This window comes from Nicotiana attenuata, chromosome 6 (genome assembly GCF_001879085.1).
Source record: "Nicotiana attenuata strain UT chromosome 6, NIATTr2, whole genome shotgun sequence".
Lineage (NCBI taxonomy): Eukaryota > Viridiplantae > Streptophyta > Magnoliopsida > Solanales > Solanaceae > Nicotiana > Nicotiana attenuata.
Window position 1 is genome coordinate 84,632,535 of NC_031994.1, and position 15,911 is coordinate 84,648,445.

Below are 15,911 nucleotides of genomic sequence, written 5' to 3' on the forward strand. Positions count from 1 at the left end.
GAAGTTAGATGTTTGAAAGCTCATGGAACATACGGATTCAAATTCGACTTTACGTTTAAAAACTCACGTCCACCAATAACCCCCCCCCCCCCCCCCCAACCACCTCCAAAAAACATCCCTTTTAGTTGCAGCAACTTCATATTATCCCAGGAAAATGTGATGAGAACATTCTTGAAACACCATCACCAACAACCTTACACTACAAATTTAAGTTGATAAAAGTCCACTTTTCTGAAAAACTCACCCCCACCAACATCAATAACCTCTATAAGGCTATAAGTTAATACTTCCGCAGAAATAAGTGATGTACTGATTCTTGTAACAGCATCACCGACAACCCTAGACGACTGTTCCAGCTATCATTCTGACCCCTTGAGTCAAGAAGATGCCAACTGCAATGTTCATTTCTGCAAATTGTAAACTTGGCCTCCATTTATCAGTTTCCAAAGAGCTGCTTTGGCTTCTTCTAATGTTTGAACTGAATGACCGACTTCAAACGATATTCTCTGTACATTGAACTGCGGGAGATAAAGTGAAAGGAAAAGTTTAAAGGGTATGTGACGAGAACAAATCTGTATACTATTACTAAAAGCACGAAAGCACTTAACGAAATGTCCTTGGTCTTTTTTACCCTTTAAAAAGAACTTTAATATTGGACAAAATTGTAATTTGAGTTATTTAAACTAGGTAAAAAAAGTCCTATATATTACGATATTAATATAAAAGAGCTCTATTTCCTTATAGGTGACTTTGATTTTCCTGAACACGAGACATAAGCATATTTGTTTTCATAAGTTTTTGTCTATTTCCTTTCTTACTTGATTATTGCTAATTTAATTGAAATTAGCTTAAATTAATTAGATTATTAATAAATTTATTCATTAAAACTTACTACAATTATAAATGATAAATATATAAAATTTACCAAATACTACTAATTATCCATTAATTAGTTTTTCCATCCTATGCAGTTAAATCTGTGTCTCCTATTCCTAATCATGCAAATATATATAGTTATACTTAAGAGTTACAAAAGTACGTCTATTAAATTACATATTTCTTCCTTTTATACTAGCTCAAAAACTCTTCTACCATTTTGAAAAAAGAGAGATATGCAACACCTTATTATAGCCTTTTTATTAATGTACAAGCGATTGTGATATGGCTACATAATGTATACTAACAATATAAGTATCTTTTATACTATAGTGAACTGTAACTTGTGATAGCAAGTTAAAATTTATTTGTAATATATTATCAATTAATGCTTAGATATAATTAGTAATTACCTTATAAACTAAATTGATTCTGTAAATAATTTATGCATATTTCAATTCATGCCTATGTCTCTCTCCAATTGCCTTCCACCAATGAAAGTTGAAACACTTCTCAACTTAGAAGTTTAAAAACAAAGAAACAACTTCTATTCCCAATTTGGATTAAATATGAAAGTTTCAAAAAGTTTCTGAAGCTTCAGCTTGATGAGTGTTGTATATTGTTGTCATCTTAAATTCGGTGAGAAATCACGAACAATTTACTATGTTTCTATCATAGCAATAGAAACAGGATCAACATATATAATTAACTAATATATACTTTTTAATTGACATGTACTAAGTAATGAGTGTTCAATTCAAAAGAAAGTTATGAAAAATCATTTTCTTATAGATACCCTAATAAGAATTATATTTGTTGTAACCTTTTTCAACTGTCTTCATTAAGATATCATTCGAGTATTTCTATGGCTAGAACTTTTCTTTTCGTTATTCTTTTGTAGGATTGGTTTTCAGTTTGCTTTTCTTATGTAGTTTTGTTTGATTAATTTTTATTTCCCTCTTTAACTGTACTTGATTATTTGAAGGCTTAGTATGAACATGTTATTGTTATGATTAATATTGGACAAACATTTACATGTTTAGATTATCAGTTTTGTGTATTCTATTTTATAGTCCCCTAACTTATTGGATAGGTGCTTGATAGAATAGTATCTTTACACCTTATGAAAAAACAAAGTATTTGATCGTCTGAGAGTTAACCAATGAACTTGATACTGCTGGAGTAAAATATGTTATTTATTCAATGAAAGTTAAATTGTAGTTTGCTAAACATTCACTAAGGTGGTGGATGCTTCATGATTTTAGACCTTCCAACATTATTGCCTGTTGGTAAAGTTAAATATAACAAAAAATTAAGCATTTAACTTTTGAAACTTTACATTCAAGTCTTTTTTTTTTTAAAGAAGTTATAAGAGCCGAGAAAAATCTAAAAGAGGTACTAAAGAAGTTTCAAGGTTTGGTTACTGTCTATATCTTCCCAATTAAGTGATGACGCTTAATAAATTTGAAATAAGAAATGCACCTTTTTATAGTCTTTTTTGAGATTGTGATGTGGATTTTAGTTATATTCATAACAATGGAATTTAGACTTGAAAGAAACTAAAATTCAATGGAATTAACATGGAAGACACTAGAGTTTGAAGGAATATATCTACTTAAAAGGTAAACTTAATTTGTTTGACTGAGATGATTGAATAGTTCTATGGGACATAGTTTCTTTCTTTATCGTGCAGATAAATAAGATTAACAATAATCTTTTTCATGAACTTAAATAATTTTTTTTTGTTTTTTTTAATAATTCAAACACAAATTTAATATTTATTTATTTAACTTTACAAAATTAATCATTAAGATTGGATACACGCGCAACACGCGTACAATAGACTAGTGAAAAAAGAAGCAGCAAACAAAAAGTACCTGTGCACCTTGGCGGACACGGACATCTGTCCCCTTGCTATCTATTGATATCAAAGCAGCATCATCCACCTCAGCTTCTTGCGACAAAAGATCTTTTAGAGGCTTTGAAAAGATTGCATTGAGCTCCTACAAGAATCACCAGCACATTCTCAAACTTAGTCAAAGAAAGGGAAGGAGGCAAATGAAGCCATGTTACCTACTAGAATGGAAATACAGTCTACATATCACACGCTTATAAGTTATAGTACTTCTAAAAAACATAGCAGCATCAACAGGCTGCCAAAAACATACCTTAAGATTTTGTTCACCACCATCAACAGCAATTTTATCAGGCTGAAGCGTCTCATACTCCTTGACATCCACCCACGCAACAGTTCCAAAGCCTCCAATAAAATATATATCGCTGTTATAATTGATAAAGCAGGTAAGTTCTTTAAGCTAATGACTGCTAATCATGCTCTCAGCAACAATCTATTGCGAGAACTTGCCTTTTGCCGACCCAAAAAAACCCTCTTCAGATAACTAATCAAAGAAAGTGCAGCATGGTAGATGAATCTTTTCAAATTCAAACTTAGACATGGTAGATAACTCTTCATGTTGTTGTATTCAATTAGCAACGACTTATGGCTCATCATAGCTGGGAAAACACTAGTGGTAGAGCTAAAATAGAAGCGGGAAGTAGATAACCTCCAGCAATCTTAAAATAAGCACTAAAAGTGCAGCAGAGCAAAAAAAATTGAAGTGAGATGCAAGAGACCCCTGGCGAAAAAGGTGCCTGCTTTGCTCGAGAAATTATAATGGAAGAATGATTTATCCTCTTTCTATTTTTCAAAATTAGGGTAATCAGATACCAGAGTGAAATTCAAAATTTACTACTGTAGAAAGAAATTGGCAGCGAGAGAAGCCATACTGAACTGCTAGAGACAGTCAACATTTTCCTTGAAACCGAGTTAACCTAACCAAAATGAACAGTAAATTCCACTCGGTGTTTTTGAGAGCGCGAAGCGCAAAAAAGCGATAGGGGCTCGCCTCGCTTCAAAAGCGAAGCGCACGCTTCATTGAAGTGAAGCGCAATTGTGAAAATACATATAATATATATATAATAATTAATTTATAAACTGAAATAGACATTAAAAAAATCAAATAAACTAAAATATAACATATATATAATAATTAATTTTATAAAATGAAATACATATAAAATTAATCAAATAAACTGAAAACATATCATATATATAATAATTAATTTTATATACTAAACTATACACTAAAATGAGAAGGAAAAAGAAAAAGAAAATAGGGAATTTGTTCTGGACTGGAGAAAGAAGAAGCAGAAGCAGAAACAGGCGCAGAAGCAGAAGAAGCAACAGAAGAAGAAGCAGCAGAAGAAAGAAAAAAAATGGCGAAGCAATGGTCGAGCTTGACTGGAGAAGAAGAAAGGAGAAGAAGAAATGAAGAAGAAAGGAGAAAGAAATTACCTGGACTGGAGAAGCAGCGGTCGAGCTCGAGCTTGAGAGAGAAGGGGTCAGCAATGGCGATAACCCTAGCTTTTTGTCGATGTCTCTGTTTTTGTGAGGGTCTGTTGTGACTATTTAGGGGTCTTTTTTGTATAATTAAAAAACAGACCCCAAGTCTTTTTTTAAAAAAATGGGCCCGGTGCGCTTTTGTAAAAGAAGCGATCGCTTCGTCGATTTCCTCGCTTCGTCGCTTCAGCTAGTGAAGCGCGCGCTTTTCAAGATCGCATCGCCTCAGGCCGCCAGAAGCAGGGTTATTAAAAGCGCTCGCTTCTCGCTTTAAGCGACGAAGCGAGGCAAGGCGCAGGGATTACGCTTTTCTGGGAAAAAAGCGACTCACACTAGAAAAGCACACGCTTTTCTCGCTTAAGCGAGAAGCGACGCGTTAAGAAAAGCGATAAAAAGCTCGCTTAAGCGAGCAGAAGGCTGAAGCTAGGGCTTTTTTAAAAATTTTGGGCAAATAAACATACGCTCCAAAGGCATCTGTTACCAAAACATACGCTGGTCTTCTTCTCCAGCCCAGCGAACTCCAGCGACACTGCGACAGACCACTGCTGCTCCAAAACAGGTAAGTTTCTTCTTCTTCTTCTTCTTCTTCTGTTCTTCTGTTCTTCTTCTTCTTCTAGTCTTCTTCTTCAGTTCTTCTGTTCTTCTTCTTCATGCTCTGTTTTCTGTCTACTTCTGTTATTCTTCTTCTCTTCTATTTTTCTTTCAATCTTTTCTCCGGATTAAGCGCTCATATTTTGTCCTAAATGACTTCTTTTTGTTCTGTTATTAAAAGTGTTCTTTATGCTCTGTTTTCTTCTGTTATACTCTTTATGCTCTGTTTCTGTTATTAAAAGTGCCCTTTATGCTCTGTTTTCTATTTTGTTCTGTGAATTAATTGTTATTTTTTTTTTGGTTGTTGATTGTAGTAAATTTAATTTGATTATTCACTATCTAGTTTTAGTATCTATTATGAAACATTTGCTTAATATGTTATTTTTAATGAGTTCTTAGCCATTTATCTATGCCTATTTTTTTTTATGTGTCGCGCTTCACAGCAAAAAAGCGCGCGCTTCGCTTCTCGCTTCTGTGAAGCGAGGCCTCGTCGCTTTTTTGCGCTTAACGCTTTCCAAAACACTGGGCAGAAGCGATACAGTGTCGCTTCGCATCGCTTCGCGCTTATCGCTTTTCTAAACACTGACACCATGAGCCTCTTCGGAATATTTTACTTGAACTCATCTTTTCACTTAAGTTGCCCAGTGTATGTTCTGGCATCTAACAAATGCCTTTCGACTAATAATGGGTGCACCTTATATTCCAAGCTTTCATTGTAAGCATTTTATTCTTATGCAACCTGTTTGTAACCTAATTATTAATCTCTTTAGTAGTGGAATCGGTGTTTAGAAAAGCGATCGCTTCGTCGCTTTAAGCGCGAAGCGATGCGAAGCGACACTGTATCGCTTCTGGCGGCCTGAGGCGATCTTGAAAAGCGCGCGCTTCACTAGCTGAAGCGACGAAGCGATCGCTTCTTTTACAAAAGCGCATTGGGCCCGTTTTTTAACAAAAAGACTTGGGGTCTGTTTTTTAATTATACAAAAAAGACCCCTGAATAGTCACAACAGACCCTCACAAAAACAGAGACATCGACAAAAAGCTAGGGTTATCGCCATTGCTGACCCCTTCGCTCTCAAGCTCGAGCTCGACCACTGCTTCTTCAGTCCAAGTAATTTCTTTCTCCTTTCTTCTTCTCCTTTCTTCTTCTCCAGTCAAGCTCGACCACTGCTTCGCCATTTTTTTTCTTTCTTCTACTTCTTCTTCTGCTTCTTCTGTTGCTTCTTCTGCTTCTGCGTCTGTTTCTGCTTCTTCTTCTTCTTCTGCTTCTTCTTTTTCTTTCTTTTTCTTTCTTTTTCTTCTTTCTCCAGTCCAGAACAAATTCCCTATTTTCTCTTTCTTTTTCCTTCTCATTTTAGTGTATAGTTTAGTATATNTATATATATATATATATATATATATATGTTATATTTTAGTTTATTTGATTTTTTTAATGTCTATTTCAGTTTATAAATTAATTATTTTATATATATATATATATATATATATATATATATATTATATGTATTTTCACAATTGCCCTTCACTTCAATGAAGCGTGCGCTTCGCTTTTGAAGCGAGGCGAGCTCCTGTCGCTTTTTTGCGCTACGCGCTCTCAAAAACACTGCATGGTGTAAAAGAGCTAAGCAGAGTGAACGTGCACAGTAATTTGTATACTTCTCCTTTTATTCATTTGAAATAAGAACCCAACTAAATTACCTACGAAAAAAGGAGCTAACCTTATATTTTGCATCCTAAAGTAAAAGAAATTTCCCCATTGTTGAGAAGGACCTTGCTGATGTTTTGCTATATACTGCTTGTGCGCCCATTCCTGTTGAAACAACCGACCCATTTGTTAAGATAATTGCACCATTCATAACATATACAGAGAATTTGACAAACTTGGCTCAACCAACAGAATATAAGCGCAATTAGAGCTTAAGCATTCACATCAAAATCGCAGAATCCTACAAGTAGCATTTGAAAGAGGATTGCAGGATCAAATATGAGATGGCAGCAAGTCATTTTATTTGATCAAGTGAAGTGTAGTTTATTAACAATGGAATGGAAAACTCCCATACACAAGAAGTACACCAAAAAGTAGAAAATCTACATAAAGATATGACTCCAAAGAGGACAGCAAGTCGTCAAAGAGAAGGTCAAGGGAAATCGACCTAGGCAGAAGAAACTATATACACCGTGCAGAAAATGAATCCTTTCCTTCTTCGTCCATTCCAAAATAATGTCCACTTCCATGGAATGGACTGATTTTAAAAACATTTTATAACCAAAAGTAACATGGGTTATCTTTACAAGGTCCATCGTTACACTTAACTATGCTATATTTCTATCTATTCAAATAAAATCACAAGGGAACCTATGGGCCTTGCATGTGGAGTCTATATCTTTATACAATACTAATATTCAACTGTTCTCTTACTATCTATAATAAGTCAAACACAACAAGTCAACTTGGGAAAGGTTATTGCGGAGAACAAACGGTCATTTGATTAATCATAAAAATAAAAAAAATGGCAATCCTTCTCCTTGAACAAACTGTCCTAGACATCTTCATAAAAAACTGTCCTTGACCATCGGCGAAGATGCCACTTAGGTGAATTTGATATGATGCCCTTGCAGGTCCGGCTCATAGCACTTCTTCAAAGTGTATCAAGTAAATCAAACCTTTCTCTTAACAAGAGTATAGAGTAAAACACTAGAGAAAGGAGAGAAATAACAATACCACTAGGGTCTGATGTGAGAATTGATTCTGATCATATGTCAAGTGACCAAAAATAGTAGGTAGACGAGGGACGGTTTACATCGGTAGAAAGCTAGAGGCATATGCGATCATAAATGAGATTACGTCAGAAGCATTTCCCCTGAAGTCTTCTTTTTTTAGTTACCATTCATTTGATTAGGTATTATAGAGGTTGTAAAAAGAAAAATGTAAAGAGACAGTTAGGAAAGACCACATATATCTAGCGTACATGAGCATTTAAGCAAGCGAAATCTCATAATTTTACGAAACAAAAAGGATATCTAAGAATTCTCTTAGCATTTTATGTCAGTGTATTTGATGTTAATAGGAATCTGAAAATAATCACTACATTGCAAGAAGGTAGTTACCTGTTGATCTTCAGGCAGTGGATAAACGTCACCAAAGATCGTTACCCTTGCATTAGATAAACCACTCCATCCTGGGATCTGAAAAGCCAAAAGTTCAAGAAACTCAGAGACATAGTATAAGCCAAAAGTACTTGATGTTTCTGAAATAGATCACAAACCTGTACAACTAGTGTGCATCTTGGGTCAGCCAGCAAATTACGGGTGTGTATAGCTAATGGCGAAAATGAAAATATTGGATCTGCCGAAACAATGAGAAATAACTATTTGAGCGCTGTCTGTAATATAAACTGGAAAAGGCAGCATATATACTATTGTGCAGAATTGCAGATAACTAAGTTTTGCTTCTAACATCAAATCAATAACATCATTTTTACAAGGATTTTCAATTAATTAAATATCTGCACTCCATGTTCAATGTTTTACGATGTTAAGGTACATTAATGCTGGAAACTCAACTTAGTTTAAGAATATTTACCAACAATTTACCTAACAATTTCCAGGGGCAGTCTAGACAAGTTGCTTAGTTTTCCCCATTTTGGTACACAAACCATCCAACAAGGAAACTCAATGCATGAGTTGATTCCAGATCCTTAACCACAATTGTTCCGTTGAAATGCTCAAAGTAGCCAATATATAAGAACTTTAACCAAGACCAAAGTGGTCGCTTTTAATAGGAAGCCTTTCTTAGTGGAAATACTGAAAAAAAGAGCTTACCTTTAGCCGTGTGGTGCAGATATGCCAATTGCACATGGGGTCAAAATAGTACTACAACAACAACAACAACAAACAAACACAATGGAATCCCACAAGTGGGGTTTGGGGAGGGTAGAGTGTATCCAGACCTTGCCCCTTGTGCAGGTATTTGGGGAGGGTAGTGTGTACGCAGACCTTACCCATACCTTGTGCAGGTGTCTTGGGGAGGATAGTGTATACGCAGACCTCACCCCTACCTTGTGCAGGTAGAGAGGCTGTTTTCGAAAGACCCCCGGCTAAGGCCAATTTGGGCGTCGATCTTGGGCGAGCAGGCGCAGGAAAGAAGCTTATTCTCCATGCTAAACCAACTTACTTATTGGGGTCAAAGTGACCTATACTTATTGGTAATGAATATTACCCAAAATGTAGTTTTGTATTCGACCTCCTATTCTAGCCTTTCAACATTTTGATTGTATGAAAACCCAAAAGATGGCTAAAAATAAAGAATTTGTTCTGACACTAGAATGTAGCAACTTACGTCCCATGGAATCTGGCGCAAAATCTACAAGTGAACCAAATGGGTAGCCTTCACGCCGATGATGCATCCGGGACATCACAGTGCATAAATGAGCAAACCTAGCCTAGAACAATGGTATATAACAATGAAAAGCACACAAAAAGATTTTACATTTACAAATCTCTGAAAAACTACAAAATATCTGCTAATGCAAGGAATCTACCTGTTCCATTAGATTGCGGACAGCTAAGGCAGGTTTAGGTAGGCCATGAGCTGAGGTTGCACTTTGTACGCCTCCAGAAATGGGAGTTCTGAAAAGCCCAGCCCTAGTACCCCCACCAGTTGATTGCTCAAGGGATGTAACCACTTTTGGAGCTTGATCCAAACCATTTTTCTTTGTTTCTCTTTGATCTGAATTATCCTTCAGAATATGAGAGAGTCCATCACAACAAAGCTGAACTAGCCATTTAGCATAACCAGTAATTGACTATATCAAGGAAAGAGAAGTATGATTCCTCACGCCAAAGCAAAGAAAAAAAAGGTAAAGCAAGAAGAGATTCTTCAGAATTGTTGAACATTGTTTGGATGGGTGACAAAATATTCGGGGCCGCACTTCTGATCTAAAAACTGCCTCAGTCTGGAGGGACGCCACTTCACCGCACAAGGTTTAATTTTTCTTTTACTTCTTGTGGGGAGCATGTGGTTTATTGTGTTTATTTGATGCACCAAAAAAGAATCTACCATGACAAAGTGGGAAACTAGATATAGAAGAAGTGGTAGGATCACAATTTCACGCTCTTTTGGACACATCTATATAATATTTAGAAGAGACGTCATTCTTGATAAACATGTAGATTATCTTATTAGGAAAGTATTGAATTCCTAGGCTTTAAACCGTATCATTGTATTCAAGAAAATCACCACAATAGAGGACTAAACTTGAGCAATCTCTGTATCACTGATACAGAGCTTGTACTAAAAATTCAAATTAATCTTTTAATGCTATGAGAAAAACGAGGCATATGCAAGACAAAGCTTAATATTTATTGACAAGTGGCCTGAATATTATCCAATTCTACCCATGGAGAGGAATCACATGATAGTGCTTCTTGTAAATCGAGATGCAAAGTTTTCACCAAATGGTAGGGGAGAAGTTTTACAAAGTTTACCAAGCATATAATATGTGGAGCCCTTACCTGAACTACGACATTAACATAACCTAGGAATAGGATCGCATGCAAGTGAGACCTGATTTTTCTGAACTAATAGGGGTTGAGCTAGGTCCAAGGTCCATTTTGTTTATCATGATATCAAAGTAAGGCCCACCCAATTCTTGTTTCATACGATGTTGTGTCCCCCTATCTTATATTTGTCCAGTCCTAGGCGTGCACATCGGCCATGGGTGAGATGTTTGGTCTCTTTATATGGTTGGGCAGTCCTCAATCCTTACCTAATGAGCTAGCTTTTGTGGTTGAGCTATGTTCAATATCCGTTTCTTTATCATGGTATCAGAGTAAGGCTCATCCCAATTTATTTATCAATGTTGGGCGCCCATCTTATTTGTCTACGCTTCAAATTTCCAGTCTTGGGAACACAGGGCTGTTGGTTTCTCACATCGGATGGGAAGTGGGTACTTGGACTCCTTATATGATCTTCACCTCGTGAGCTAGTTTCTGGGATAAGTTAGGTCTAAGGTCCATTTTCTTAATCATACTTCCGCCATGATCCAAAAACAGAAGAATTAAATATCTAATACTAGCTATATAGGGCGAATAATATTAGAATCTGACTAGATAATTAATAAAATCATATATATTTGTCCGAGACCTTAAAGAGTAAGTAGAAACACAAAGAAGAAGTTTCAATATTTACGACAAGCAATGAAGAGCTGAGAGAAGTTTTACCTGTGAAAACGAAAAAGTTGGTTCAGGAACTAAAAATCCATTATCGTTCTTCAAATCGTGACTATCCTCTTCTTCGCAGCCGCTTTCACCAGACAATTCGGCGCGGGTGAGCAGTCGTCGGGGAGAGCCGCAGCCAAAGGAGCTCGTAGACGGCAGGCTAAAACTAACTTTGAGATAACCAGTACTGGTCCTATTAAACGGTTTGATGGATTGAAATGCTGACGGCGTCTCTGAAAACCTAGAGACAATATTGGAGCTTGACAGGGCTGCTTCCATTGAGGAAGAGAGAGAGTGTGACGACGCCATGTTTAAGAATTATGGGAAGGGGCGCGGCAGTGCGAGCTGAAGTTCAACGTCCCAAAGTGAGTAAAAAAGGTGGCTTTAGCAAAAAGGAGGGCGTCTGCGGAAAGCTAAAGCAGAAAAGCATATCATTGACAAGCCATGGACCACGGTTTGTACTTTGCAACGGCGGAGTTTGATCGGGCCCGGCTGAGAGAGGAAGTTGGTGTTGATCCGTCTATGCACAACGGCCCATGGTTATCCGGCCCAAATTGGTAAAGCATCTGTACTTCTTTTGGTTGAACAATTAACCCGATTAGCCGCTCATTCAAGGGGCATTTGCATCTATACCCGCTTTTTTGGTCACGTTTTAACTTGTGCCCGCTTTGTAAAAAAAAAATTGCAAGTGTACCCACTTTTTCACGTAACTTCAGCATACGAGGCTGAAGTAGCAAAGACAATCACGCAAAACTTCAGCATTCTAGTAGACGGTCCTGAAGTAGCAAAAATTGCTGAACCAAGTGTGCTGAAGTTTTTGTTTGTAATTGCTCAACTTAAGCATAGTAGCTGAAGTTTTATTCTCTATTTGCTGAAGTTTTTGTTTGTAATTGCTGAACTTAAGCATAATAGCTAAAGTTTTGTTCTCTATTTGCTGAAGTTTTTGTTTGTAATTGCTGAACTTAAGCATTCTAGTAGCTGAAGTTTTGTTCTCTATTTGCTGAAGTTTTTGTTTGTAATTGCTGAACTTAAGCATTCTAGTAGCTGAAGTTTTTTCTCTATTTGCTGAAGTTTTTGTTTGTAATTGCTGAACTTCAGCATGTTTTAGCTGAAGTTTTTCACGTAAACTTAGTGTTGGCTGAAGTTTTTGTTTGTAATTGCTGAACTTAAGCATTCTAGTAGCTGAAGTTTTGTTCTCTATTTGCTGAAGTTTTTGTTTGTAATTGCTGAACTTCAGCATATTTTAGGTGAAGTTTTTCACGTAAACTTAGTGTTGGTTGAAGTTTTTGTTTGTAATTGCTGAACTTAAGCAATTTAGTAGCTGAAGTTTTGTTCTCTACCATTCGTGCTAATATTTAACACAAAATGTCAGCTGTTTTTCTTCTCATCTTGACTAATTATGCTTCGTTGATTTCTTTGCATTTTCCTGCTGGTAGGTAATTCCAGTGTATTGCAATGTATTGCTACTCTTAACGTATCTTGATTTAATTAGTATTCCTACTATAGTAATTTGTTCTTACAAAAAGACACATCTCTTTTTAAACTTTGGTTCTTTAGTCCGTCAAGAGTGCAAATTTTGTTACAGAAATGCTGAGATTTATATTTGACTAACAGAAAAATAGGTCGCCATATAAAAGTATTGTTTATTCGCCAAATTATAGCAGCACCAACAGCAACAGAAGAAAGAAGAAGAAGAAGAAAAAAACGAAGGAGGAGAAGGAGGAGGAAAAAGGGGGCTGAAGTTGTTTAAAAAGTGGGTACAAGTTAAAACTTTTTAAAAAAATGGGTATAGGTTAAATGGGGGCGACCAAATAGGGCGCCCCGTGCAATTTTTACCTCATTCAATCGTCTAAACTAAAAATAACTGGCAGAGATATAATATAATATATATATATATATATATATATATATATATATATATATATATATATATATAATCTATGTACATGGCTAGAAAAAGTAAACAATGAATAAGAATGGCTACTTGTGTAAAGATCCCGAATTAAGAAGAATTAACTCTACCTAATCTCTTAAATTAAAAATAATCGGCGAATGTATAATCTAATATATAATAAATGTATAATTTATGTATATCGCCTAAAAAAATAAATAATGAATTTAGCCGGCTATTTATGTAACCATCCCTTTTCTTTTTCAATACTTCTTTTTTCCTTTTGAAAGGGGGATTGGAGGCGGATATGGATTTGGGGAATACTGGCTTGGCATCAGATAAGAAATATAGTTGTTTTGCTCAAAAGTCATCAGATACCTTATGAGTTTTGCTCAAAAGTCATCAGATACCTTATTAGTGCAAACAATATAAATAGATCACGGGAAAATTATAGCAAACCGTAATAATCCATTAGACCAAATGAAGGATGCGAAAATAAGTACTCAACTTTAGGAAGAGAAACATAAAAGCTTTTATTGATAATATTGCTTTGGTCTGCCTCTCCATGAAGAGGTTCAGAGCCTTACAATGGTATTCCACATATGTGCATCGTTGTCTCTTTTTCTCTCTCCTCTCAATAGTTAAGAAGAAGCCCCCCCTCTAATATGGTTCCTTCTCTTGGTATTTATAGCTGTGAGCTTCGTGAGCTGGCAATAAGTGGCCGTGACCACGTTGGGGTTTTGCCTTCATGATGACGGATGGGTCGTGGCCTTGTTGATCGAATCAGATAAGGGTTGAATACCGTTAATTCTGAGTGGTCGTACTACTAATTAATCATGAATTAGCTTAAAACGGGATTAGCTTCGTTAATTATCGTGGGATCGAATTCTGACCCATACAATAGTATAGAACAAAGAAAAATGAAACTTGTAAACCAATTGAGTCTAACTATCAAGGCTTACAGTCAAATGATATCGATAAAAGTCTCTCATACAATAGGTTTGAGTTCAATTCTCATTATCTCCTTTCATACTTTTGTTCGATCTATAACATAACCGAAATGGTTAAGTTTGGATTTGGTTAAGTAGTGTCTCTTTCATTAAGTTATATCCAGCAAAGCGAAAGAGAAGGACTAGCTGCAAAATTTGATATGTTAGGCTTTACTTTGCTAATATTACTAGTATTTTGTTTATATCAGACTGAATACACTATAGAAAGAATGAGCTGACTCCAGTCTTGGCTCACTTGACAGTATGACATGGGTCATGGTTTGCCTCTTCTTTCTCCTACACTCACTGGTTACATATTCTTTAACTTATCTTTTAGTCAGGGAAAGTTTCAAAAGCTTCTTTCAAAATTTGTCTTTGTGATACAAGTTTTCTTTGTAATCTGAGATAGGTATGTTCTTTTCTCGTAATAGTTTGATTAACTTTTCAGACGTTTTACAACTGTTTATACTAAAATTGGATAACAATTGAATTTATACGCGGTTTTAAGGACACGTGATATAACTTGATACAAATTAAAAAGAATAAACTAGTATTGATGTTAACGATGAAAGAAATAATGCAAACCAAACGAATTGAACAGCCTTGGCCCTCAAGTTCAGTCACCCTTGAACCAAATATGTTTCAATTTGCTTATAAACTGAATAACAAGATAATGAAAGCTAGAAAATGATAGTATATTGCTTTGTATTGCGTGAATATGATGTCTTTACTCTTTACAAATGACAAGACTCCCCTTTATATAGTAGGGTAGTCCTACTCTAAGTACAATTCTATATGAGATAAGAAATTTCATGATTGGCTAATTAATCAGCCTCTTCTTGATACGTGCATTCACGTCGTGATCCTCGCCCGATTGCGGATATTTCTTCTTTCCGGTATTCGAGTCGGTAAGCTTCCCTCGATCTCTATCTTTGTAACGACCCGACCGGTCGTTTTACTTTCTAGAACCCCGTTCCCCTAAATAAGACTTCATGTACGTGCTTTTACTATTTTATGACTTGCGGGGATGATTAGTTCGGGATTTGAAAAGGTTCGGATTAAAATCGGAACACTTGGTTCCTTAAGGTTGGCTAAAAAGGCTAAGTTTGACTTCGGTCAATATTTTGAGTAAACGACCTCAGAATCAGGATTTGACGGTTCCAATAGGTTCGTATGATGATTTCGGACTTGGGTGTATGTTCGGATCGGGTTTCGGATGATCCGGGAGCATTGTGGCGCCTAATAGTGTAAGTTGGTTCTTTGAAGGTTTTTGAAGTTCTTTAAATTTGGTTTAGAGTAAGTATTGGTGATATCGAGGTCCGAATGGAATTCCGAGATCGAGAATAGTTCCGTAATGTCATTTAAGACTTGCACGCAAAATTTGGTGTCATTCTGAGTAGTTTAAGTACGTTTCGGCGCATTGGGAGTAAATTGAAGAACTTGAAGTTCATATATTTGATTCAATTGATTTGGGGTGTAATTCTTAGTTTTGATATTGTTTTGTGCTTTCCGAGTGTTCGAGCAAGTTTGTTTTATGATTCCAAACTTGATGGTATGTTTGGACGGGGCCTCGGGGCCCCCGGATGCCGTTCAGACGGTGCGCGAATTGAGTTTGAAACTCAAAAGGGCTGCTGGTGCACCAGTTCTGGTGTAACTGCACCTGCGAGCTTTGGGCCACAGGTGCGAGCCCGTAGGTGCGATGGTTTGGTCGCAGAAGAGGCTCTGGAGCGTTTGGCCAGGGACCACAGGTGTGGAATTGCGTGTGCACCCGCGAACGCGCAGGTGCGAGGAGGAAGGGCGCAGGTGCGGACCCAAGCGCAGAAGCGGCACGCTTGCCGCAGAAGCGGGCTCCTATCCGCAGAAGTGGCCCTCACTAGGCTTGAAGGCTTCTGCAGAAGCGGACCAAGCACCGCAAGTGCAGTACCGCAAATACGGCCAAGGCATCGCA

At 36.6% G+C, this 15,911-nt stretch overlaps 1 protein-coding gene across 2 annotated transcripts; it reads right to left on the reverse strand.

Annotated features, from left to right (window-relative positions):
• LOC109227356 lies at positions 120-11,543 on the reverse strand. 2 transcript variants are annotated; one of them, XM_019392480.1, is made up of 9 exons: positions 11,087-11,543; positions 9,406-9,669; positions 9,204-9,306; positions 8,131-8,210; positions 7,973-8,050; positions 6,583-6,674; positions 3,045-3,156; positions 2,754-2,879; positions 120-518 (listed from the first exon to the last, which is right to left on the reverse strand). In XM_019392480.1, exons 1-9 carry the CDS (start codon positions 11,390-11,392, stop codon positions 402-404), a joined length of 1,278 nt encoding a protein of 425 aa, XP_019248025.1. In that variant the 5' UTR covers positions 11,393-11,543; the 3' UTR covers positions 120-401. The 2 variants fall into 2 exon arrangements, with proteins under 2 accessions (XP_019248025.1, XP_019248026.1); XM_019392481.1 differs by having other exon boundaries at positions 9,406-9,603; positions 11,087-11,539.

Excerpts from the sequence above, each read along its gene's own strand:
- LOC109227356 (XM_019392480.1), bottom strand. The coding sequence starts at position 11,392 with ATGGCGTCGTCACACTCTCTCTCTTCCTCAATGGAAGCAGCCCTGTCA. Across the intron at positions 8,051-8,130 it reads GATGCACACTAGTTGTACAG|ATCCCAGGATGGAGTGGTTT; the intron begins GTTTGTGATCTA and ends TTGGCTTTTCAG. Across the intron at positions 3,157-6,582 it reads TTTAGGATGCAAAATATAAG|CGATATATATTTTATTGGAG; the intron begins GTTAGCTCCTTT and ends CAATTATAACAG.